The following is a 10,364-nucleotide window of genomic DNA, read 5'->3' as shown; positions in this document are numbered from 1 at the left end:
TCCATTTTTTTCATATCATTTTAGGGTATGAATCTAAAAATTTGAAAGGTCCAATGCAATTGGAACGCACCCACAAGAAGCAGCAGCGATAATAAAACTCGCCGTTGGATTCTTCCTAAGGGCCATCGTGATGTTTGCCTGCCATCCAACCTGTTCATAAGGTCATTTAGGCTCAGATGAAGGGAAAACACACATCAGATTGATCCAAAACTTCTGCTGCTCACAGTAAGTTTTAATGGTGGGAGTTCAATCCCAGCTGTGCAGTCCTGGAAAAATGGTTGGACGGCGTGGATAAAACCCAGTCATCATGGTGGACCCCACAGATCCCTGCCTGGACGGACTATCATCCAGGTGAGGGCAGGTCGCAATACAATTTATCATTGCAATTAATATACGAAGAATTTTACTTCTTGTTTTTTTAAAAGACTTTTTGTCCTCTTAGTTCCTTCCTACAATTAGCCCGCAGCCATCTCTCCTCTTTACTTGCTCTAGACTACACAGAAGATGTATATTAGGGAGCCTACGCAACAAAGACGCTGTTGGCCCACCATGAAGACTGATCTGCTCTGTAAATCTATCGTGTCCACTTCATAAATATATTGTGTAAGCTTATGTTAAGATACCAACCCAAAAAATGACCTGGATTAGGCACTCAAAGTAGGCTATAGAAGATGAAAGGGGATGGATCACCTACCATTTAACTCTCCTCAACCCGAACCTACCCTATTTCTCTCTCTCTCTCTCTAAAACAACCTCCCCAATTTCTCTCCCACTTCTATCTCTATGTACATCACATGTGCCACCTCCCTATTTATAATTAAAGCAAACAACAACCAGCCCACCTCTCTTTCATCTACACCATACACAAGTGTGATCCAGGTCATCCATTCATCACAAGGCTACAAAAATGGACCAGCCCTCACAGTCATAAGACAATCCTAACCATGTGAAAGAGGTCATGGAAAATCACTCGGCCTTTCTGTCACATCAGATCTACATCTCCAATAATAATTACTGTTAAACAAAATGAGATAAAACTCATTTTTTTGGGTTCTACCAAATAGGGCCTTAGACTTTACTCATGGACCCGAACTCAGGCTCAAGTACGAACTGAGCCCATCAATATTAGACCCACACCAAAAGGAAATCATAATCCTTACATTAGTAGCTTTACTAATCATATCATATGAGATCCAAGAAAGACCTAGAGGCTGGGCAAAGGAGCCAGGAACCCAACCCAAATAAGCTTGGGAAAGACCTGCTGTGTAACACTAGTCTCCTTCTCTATCCTGGCTCATAATGCCAGACCAGTTCGGACTCAACTGAGATGCGCTTCAATTGCATCGACTCCAGACGAGTAGTAAATCCTTGGGTAACACAATGCTACCCTTTGAGTGAATACTGATTCCCTAAATAATATAAATAACCGAAAGCCTTCAAGGATGATTTTTTTTCCTCACTTTGTAATAAGAAAAATCCAAACTTGCCCAATATTCTAACTCACTAGAGGATGCTGCTACCCACATGTTTGGATGATGCACCCAAATTACAGGCCAAACAGATTTGTGACAGAACCACACGCACACACCAGTGGGCGTCTAGGATTTTCTCATCCATTCCAACAAGCATTTGGGAGCAAGACATGAAACCAAGAGGACAGCTGGATTTCAATGTTCCAATCTAGATTTTGCACAATGCATGCATCATAAAAGTGAAAATTTAAAAATAAACATTTACTATATAACCTGTTTTCGAGCCCATTTCCCATTTCTCTTTTACCACCACACAACTCACTGATTCATTCAAATTAGTACTCAAATCTACACTATACTGAAGAATTTGAACAAAAGACCATATACACAAGTATCTCCATACCTAACATACTATACACACATTCTCCAACTCCATGCCTTGATACCAGTGGCATGGCCATGTCTTAATTGATCCCAAGGCTCCAATATGGGCTAGCAAAGATGATTGGTCACAAATTCACCGGAGGGCTTCCCTGCGTAAAGCATATATAAATAAGTCAATACCATGGATTTAAATGGTGGTTTCAAGTGCGACGTCGGGAGACTAAAAACAGCAGAACTCACCTCATACCAGTCGGTTCAGGTCGAAAACAAGACAACTCGGCATAGATTTTATAAAGTTGTTATTATTATTATTATTATTATTATTATTATTATTATTATTATTATATATATATGGGAAAAGGTACTATGCGCTCGACCTCACGATAAGCTCCCGTGAGGTCGACCTGTGTGGGCCCCACCGTGATGCGCGTCGACCATCAACACTGTGCATTTGATGGGTGCCCTCTAAATTATGAGATATCCCAAAAATCAGCCGTATACGGAACTCAGGTGGGCCATACCATCTAAAATCATGTGAAGACACCGTTAAAACATATAAAAGCACTTGGTGGGGCCCACCTGAGTTCTGAATGCTGCTGAAACTTGGTCTCAACCCTCATACAAGTGGTACACACATAATGGATGGGCTGGATTTGCAAACCACATCTCGGTGGGCCCAAAAAATGATTATGAATGTTTTAATGGTGCACGGCCCCTCCCCACTTCTGTATGTGGTGTGGCCCAACAAGTCACAGATTGACTTGATTTTTGAGACCTAGGCCCACGATGGAATGGTGCATCTGAGTGATGGGGTAGATGTTCTAAACGCATCACGGTGGGGCCCACACAGCTCGACCTCGTGGGACGGACTCGTGAGATCAAGCGCATAGTACCTTTTCCCTATATGTGTGTGTGTGTGTGTGTGTGTGTGTGTGTGTGTGTCAATAGCCTATTTGTATAGGGAATCACTGAGAGATCTAAATGGAAAGCTACGGTAGAGCCAGTAGAACATAAATATGCAAGATGACCTTTCTCCATGGTACACATGGAGAATGGTTCAAAAGCGACATGGATTAGAGGATCCTAGCTCTTTTCCGGCCAGTGGTATCGAAAGCCATGATGGAAAATGAAAATGATAGTCCATATTGAATGTGGAAAAGTGCAGAAGAATGATGATTTGGACTGTCTGTAGGTGTGGGTCTCTGTGATCAGTCGATGATGATTTGGACTGTCTGTGGGTGTGGGTCTCCGTGATAAGTCGGACTCTGCTGATTGACAATCATGGTTGATATCAACTCCCGCCCATGGTGTGCCGTAAAGGCTGTTATGTAAAGGCAACGGTGGCAACCGTTATACGTTAGAGGGTCGTAATGGCCGTAACGGCCGTTACAACAAAAAATGACCGGTAAAGGCCACTTCAGCCCCTGTAATGGCCCGTTACGCCACCCTTAAAGGTAGTAACGGTCCATTATGGGGCCGATACAAGTTTTTTGAACTTTTTCCAATGTGTGTGTGTGTGTGTGTGTGTGAGTGAGAGAGAGAGAGAGAGAGAGAGAGAGAGTGACAGAGACTGTAACGGCCATTACACTCCATATCGTAAAGGTAACGGCAGTGACCATTACGGCCTCCGTTACCGTTACGGAATACCTTGCTCCTGCCACATGTACTATCAAAGAGGGCTCTACCATTATTCTGGCTCCTTTGGCCCTACCCTATCAGTTCTCAATACCAAAAGTACTATGGTGCTAAAACCCAGATCACAGTCTTTCCAGAAAGAACCATTGGGCTGTGCAAACAAAAAGGAAAGTCTCCTGATTATGGAAAATAAAGGTACTTTTCCTCCATTGAATATTGTGGATCAAGATCACAGGCAAACAGAAAATGGTATTTTGGTCACTGTTATAATCAAGGATGTTTGAAGAATGTCCTAACAGCCCAACAAAATCAGTCATTCACTAGAAAATGAAAAAAGGAGGGACGGAGTCATGCAAATAATCTAGGTTTTTCTACTCACTCCAACAGCATTAATTCTTACACAATCAACATAAACCAAAAGGGTTCTTATCAGAATGCATGAATGTAAGGACTAACCTTGAACAAAAGATCATGTGCAATGTGCTCCCAAGGCAAAGATATGGACATTAAGCAGCACTTGAGTGGCAACATATCTTCATCGGATCTCCTGGTGGCAGCGGCAGCGGCATAAGCATGCTTTGCCGCCAAAGATGCAGCTGATGCTGCTTTACGGACGATTGTACCCAGACCAATCCCAAGTCCTTTCTTGGATATCTGAAGTGGGGAAGGAGGTCCTGAATCCTGCTCGCTTTGATCTGCGATGGAGTAAAACAATCATTTCAATCACTCGCCAACATAATCTCTGGAGCACATTTCATCTCACAAGAAAAAGGTAAAGAGGTTTTTTTTTTTTTTTTGAGCAGTTGGAAAACCAAGAACAACAAAGAAATATAAAATAATGGGGCCCAACACAGCGAAAAGCTGCACCCAACTATCAACTGAGAAATGTCCACTCAGCTAGTTTCTAATGATCGCTAAGCCATTCCTGCAAGCCCCTTTGCCAAGGAATCTGCTTCTGAGTTCGCCTCCCAGGGGATGTGGACAAAAGTGAAAGTCCCGACCGATGAACAAGTCTCTAACTTCGGCCAAAATGTACACAATTTTCCCACAGCATAGGCCCACCATTGGACCAAGAAATCGCATTCTGGGAATCCCATTTGAAAAAGAATGGGGCTACGGCCAACCTCGACTGCAATCCTACAAGCTTGAAGGTGGCTACAGCTTCTGCATGATTGAAATCCCTGATTCCAATGTGCCCCAAAAAATCAATGATAATGCCACCATTTGAATCATGAATAAGTTCCCCCATCCCCGCAGCACCTGAATTATCCCAGGAACACCAGCAAAGTTTAGTTTGAGGCAGCCCATCGAAGGGGGGCTTCCAGAGACCCAGGGACAAAGAGGCCCCACAATCCCCATGAAAGAAGGCAGCACTCTAGCCCAAGCAATGACCCATATGAAGGTCTTCCTAATCAGAGACCTCCACAAGCACACTGTACCTTCAGAAGCTCAGCTATTTCTTTTCCAGCCAAACCACCTAAATTACAGCAAACACCATCATGTCCGACAAAAAACACCCATTTACGCCCCAGGCCCCGGCTGACCACCCATTGATCATCCCAGAAACAGAGCTGGGAATTGCCAAAACCATCCCAAATCTTTAGAGAACAGTTGCCAATATTTTGGAAGGAAGCAGACAATGGAGGAGACGGTTCACAGACTATTCATGATGGCAACACAGAATACAACAGTTGACAAGAACCATGCCTCTACGTTTAAGATTAGTAATGGTGAAGATTTTCTCATAGCAAACCACCCACAAAAAAGCCCTGATCGTTACGGGAACCCTGGAAGCCCGAATCTTATTGGAAACAGGAGCAGCTCCAAAGTTTGCCCAGAAACTACCATTAGCCTCCAGCTCCCACACCCTAGAATCAGCCTCAGACCACGAGATGTAATATCCCTGAAGTGTGGAGAGCAACTTCAGAAGGCTTTCAAACTCATCTTTTAGATCTCTGTGAAAAGATGGACACCATACAACTGTGTTGCCACTCTGAAAAGAAATGAGACACCGACAAGCCCCTGTTAGTTGTCAAAAAGATCTGCTAAAGGGACTTCAAAACAACATCAATCCTCCAGAATCTGACCCAATCGCCTTTGCTAACCCTAAATCACACATAACCTGAGCATAAGATCTTCACCCAGGACATAACTCTCCAAGATGGGGATCCCAATTCAATAGAAGCCACCTGGATGTTCCATCCATTCTCATCTACACCATCTTTAGCAGCTAAAATAGACCTCAGAAGAGATGTCTCACTACTTTCCATCCTCCTCTTCCCCAAGAGTGCCAAATTAGTCGTACTGATATGTCTAATTCCGTGGATCAAAATGGCAAGATCTGCTGCCAAAATTTTGGCAAAAAGGAGACACTACTTGCCCAATATTTTCAGAATCTACGATAGGCTAGAATGCATAGAGCCAAATATCAGAAGGGTTAAGATTAATAATGTTTTATCGAATAACACCAATACAGACCAACCTTCCAAAAATCCAAGGGCCTCGATTATGGAGGTGTCAGGCACTTTCTCTGTGTGTAGGTACAAACAGCCTCTACTTAATAGGAATCAAACTTTTTAAGATTACATATTTAAGCAAAATCCCTCACCCCAATGAGATAATAAAAAGAAGTAAACAAGCAAGAAGTGGATTGTAGGAGGGACATCCAGCAAGATAAATGACCAAAATTTGTCTTGAACTATTTCAGTTGTGTGGAGGGCCTTGACTGGAGATTAGGAGAGGAAAGAAGAACCTCAAAATTCTCTCCACCACAATGGCTAGGAAGCCATTTCTTGAAACCCTGTAGGATTGAGGCATGCCCCTTTACCAATGTCTTAAGAGAAGATTATGGAGCTTAGATTCTCTTTACCCAGCTCCTTTAATTGACATCTTTGATGTTCCTCAACTCTTTCTCACTAGGTTTTATTTATTTATTTATTTATTATTTTGGAAGCAAGAGGGTAGAAAGGAGCCTAGAGAATGTAGAGTGTAGAGAGGGACTAGAGTCAAAGGCCTTTTGATTAGATGCAAAGGGTCTTTGTTTACAGAATTGAGAGAGGACTTTGGGTAAATTTAGGTTAGTTTTAGGGCAAAGGTACATTAGGACACATGGAACAACTCCGTAGGACCTTTGGTGCTTAGGGACCCATGCACAGCCCCATAAGACCTTGGGATGACTTTGTTGGTAATTTTGAAGACTTTTAAGGGTGAAGGTGCATGGGGGACACATCACTTAAAAAAAAAGGGGGGGGGGGCGCGAATAAAAATAAGTGAGGAGGTGATTAGGTAGCTCAGAAAGTCAAGGTAAGGGAAAGATTATGTCATTTTGGCATCATGCAAGAGCAGAAATCCTATTTTCGCACTCGTGGCGTGATCAATTGTTGACATGTCAACGTAAAATTTTAATTTCCATGCCCATGTCCTTTCAGAAAAACAAAACCGGGATGAGGTCAAGCTGCTTGCAATCTAGTCCCCCTTGCTAATTACCTTTTTCATTCTCGCTGCCAGAACCTTAGCGATCATCTTGAAGATATTGCCAAAGAGACTAATTGGCCAAATATTGAGATAGCTTCAACACCGGCCTTCCAGGGCACCAAAGCAATAAAATAGGTCCCCGAGACTGTTAATAACTGCATTTTGTGGAATTCTTGAAACACTACCATATCATGTTCATGAAAAACTTCCAGAACTCGTTTTTTTTTTTTTAGAAGGAAACGCTACTAGAGATTGAACCCTGGATCACTCACACACACTACATTGTCTCTACCAGCTCATCCAATGAGCAATACCCAGGGTCGTATCTCCATCTACATCAAGGATTGTTGCCTCAACCTCTTCAAGGGAAAAGGCCTCTTCAAGCTGCAAAGCTGAGGTAAGAGTTCTGATCGAAAGAAGGACCACTAAGCAATGGTCTCGAAAGGGTATCCTCAGCGAAGGCTGCCTGGAAAATTTTAATGAAGTGGTCACAGATTTCTTCCTTACACAGCAGCAAACCATCCCAATTTTAATAGCGGTGATCCGATTTGTCCTCCTGGCACTGGCCACCCTACGGAAATAGGAAGATTCTCTATTTACCTTCACTCATCTGTCTCTGGATTCTTGCATCCAGAAGAACTCCTCTCCTCTAGAGACTTCAATTCATCAGCAATCTCCTCCTTTCTTAAAGGCTCCAGCATCTGCTGGGGAAGACCCTTGGGCCTTCTGCCTCCTGGTTCAACTGCACCAACTCACTTGACTTTTCGCCACCCTTTTGTCCCAAAAATATCTTTGCCCATCCCTTCAAATGGCCTTTGAGGTTCCTAAGCTTGCCTCCAAGGCCCCAAGGCATTGATCCGTGAACATTCACAGGACTCCTACCATCCCTGAACTGCCAAGGCAAAGGAGGGATGTTAAACCACATTGACTTGGATGGGAAAGGTTTGAAGTCACAGGATTCCAAGTGGGAAGAAAGGCAAAGAGGCTTATGATCAGACATATGATTGAGCCGGATCTTGAGGTTCACATCATGAAACACTGCTTCCCACAAGGTTAAGACCAAAAATCTATATAAACAGCACATAACAAGGCAATCTTGTTTGTTTAACCAGGTGAACTTCGTAACTTGCATTGGGATATCGATCAACCACCAATCATCCATGAAATCATTGAAGCTCTTCATGCATCTCCCCGACTTCCCATGGCCAAACCTGGTAAAATTAAAATCCCCACCCAAACGCCAGGGAACACACTTACCTCCTCTGAATCCTGTCAAGCTCCTTTGAGAATTCCCCCCTCAAACAATTATCATTCTGGCCATATATGGACACTAGAGCCCATGGATCCCCACCTCCAACCAGAGCTAAGATAATCGCAAGAGATCATTTAACTTCCACACAGTTAACTTTGTTGAGCACAAAAGGATCCCACACTATTAGCACTCCATAGATTTACCGACTACATTGATATAAACCCATTCTTTTGCCCTAGAGCATATTTGCACAGCATTCACAGAAGATTTTAGAATCTTAAATCATTACCACATCATCCCTACTCAGCCTTGGAATCTCCTTCACTGCTAGCTTCTTAGGATCTAAATCCCAAAGTGAGCCAAACCCAAGATGTCCCAAGATAATATATTCATTAGATAACCACCAATTGACCGGACTTCATCTTAGCACCTTTCCCACTAAGGTATTCCGTATTGGTATCGGTGGGCGTAACGGTGCCCACCGTTACCTATGCGGATACGCCCCATATCGGCCGATACGGGGCCATAACGGTGCAATTTTTTTTTCATCAAAAAATTATGGAAAAATGTCCACTAAATCCGGAATATTCTAAATATTCCAAATATGCATTCATTTATAATTTGAAACATGTTTATGGTAGTGTAACGGTCCACTCTTTGGTGAGAAGTTGTATCGGACTGCCTAATGAATTTATGAACCTGACAACCTAGTATTAGCTATAGATCTTTTATATTTAATTATCTAACTATATAATATCAATATGAATTAATTAGAATGAATCTAATACCAAAATATCTCATATTTGTAGGTATTGATGTATTACATACCTTGTGACTTGTGTACATTTTATTTCAACATACAATCTAGGGACTTTTATGTCCAATTATAAAATTCATATACCTAACAAATTAATATAATTTTTCCCATTAAATCTTAAGAAAAAATTTGAAATTATATTCAAGTAAATAGTGTTGTCGATTTAGAGCTGATTTGGTGGACCATTTGATGCCCTAAATCAACGTTAAATTCATGCAATCTATTAGCACTTATCTCACTAATGGATTGGTGGATATTTATTGAACAATGAAGAATGAAAAATATAAAATGATCCTATTTCAGAAAAACAAGTGTTTGCAAATTAACGGTGAAAATCATTTAAATTATTTAATTTTGGAATTGTGACATGGCAAGAATAGTGTCATAATTTAATTTATTAATTTTGCGTTAATATATGCCTCATGGACAATTTTTACTGCCATGTACATAGGGCCCACCACGATGTATGTATTGTATATCAATGACATCCATCCGTTTTATCAAATCATTTTAAGGCATGGTCCAAACATGAGGTAGATCCATATCTAAGGTGGACCACTAGTGGATCAGGCCTTGAAATTGGGGTCCACCTTAATGTATTTGTATATCCGAGTCGTCAATCTATTTTGCCAGCTCATTTTAAAGCATGATCCAAAAAAACAGGCAGATTTAAACCTTAGGTGGACCGCTAGTGAATGACGCCCTGAACGTAAGACCCACCTTGAATCCTTGATGCATTTGTTGTATATCCATGTTGTCCATCCTTTTTGCCAACTCATTTTAGGGCATGGTCCAAAAAATGAGGCAAATCCAAATCTTTAGCGGACCACGCAATAGGGATTGAATTCCCACAATTAAAACTTTTATTACTTTTTTTCATTATTATTATTTTTTTTTTATTTTTTTTTAAGCTGCGATTTTTGTTTTCCTTGATCCAGGTCCATGCAACCTTATCAGTAGTTTCAATGGTAAATAAACATTAAAGTGGACCAAAATAAGTTTTTAATAGTGGGCATTCAATCCTACTGTGAGGTCCACTTGAGATCTGGATCTGCATCATTTTAGGGACCATGCCTTGAAATGATCAGGAAAAACTGATGGGTTACATAATACAATACATAAATCAAGGTGGGCCGCATGCACTAAAACAATGCAAGTGCACGATAGGCATTCAATCCTATTGTGTGGTCCACTTGAGATCTGGATCTGCTTCATTTTAGGGACCATGCCTTGAAATGATCAAGAAAAATTGATGGGTGGCATGGATATATAATACAACACATAAATCAAGGTGAGCCACATGCACTAAAACAATGCAAGTGCACAGTGG

At 41.6% G+C, this 10,364-nt stretch overlaps 1 protein-coding gene and 1 long non-coding RNA gene across 5 annotated transcripts in view; both read right to left on the bottom strand.

The window, feature by feature from the left end:
- Positions 1–1,643: 1,643 nt before the first annotated feature.
- LOC131229577 (uncharacterized) overlaps positions 1,644–10,364 on the bottom strand; it is a 34,220-nt gene continuing 25,499 nt past the window's right edge. For all 4 annotated transcript variants that reach the window (XM_058225579.1, XM_058225580.1, XM_058225578.1 and 1 more), the window contains 2 exons: positions 3,948–4,186; positions 1,644–2,005 (listed from right to left, as the gene is read on the bottom strand). In XM_058225579.1, the coding sequence (XP_058081562.1) occupies positions 1,982–2,005; positions 3,948–4,186 (263 nt within the window). In that variant the 3' untranslated portion in view covers positions 1,644–1,981. The remainder of the gene's footprint in view (positions 2,006–3,947; positions 4,187–10,364) is intronic.
- Positions 6,528–8,145, bottom strand: LOC131229579 (uncharacterized). The gene is made up of 2 exons (XR_009163451.1): positions 7,280–8,145; positions 6,528–6,969 (listed from the first exon to the last, which is right to left on the bottom strand). It is a non-coding gene; the product is annotated as an uncharacterized LOC131229579 (long non-coding RNA).

Source organism: Magnolia sinica, chromosome 16 (genome assembly GCF_029962835.1).
Source record: "Magnolia sinica isolate HGM2019 chromosome 16, MsV1, whole genome shotgun sequence".
Lineage (NCBI taxonomy): Eukaryota > Viridiplantae > Streptophyta > Magnoliopsida > Magnoliales > Magnoliaceae > Magnolia > Magnolia sinica.
Note: the sequence above shows the minus strand (reverse complement) of the source record. Positions and strands in the feature narration are given on the sequence as shown.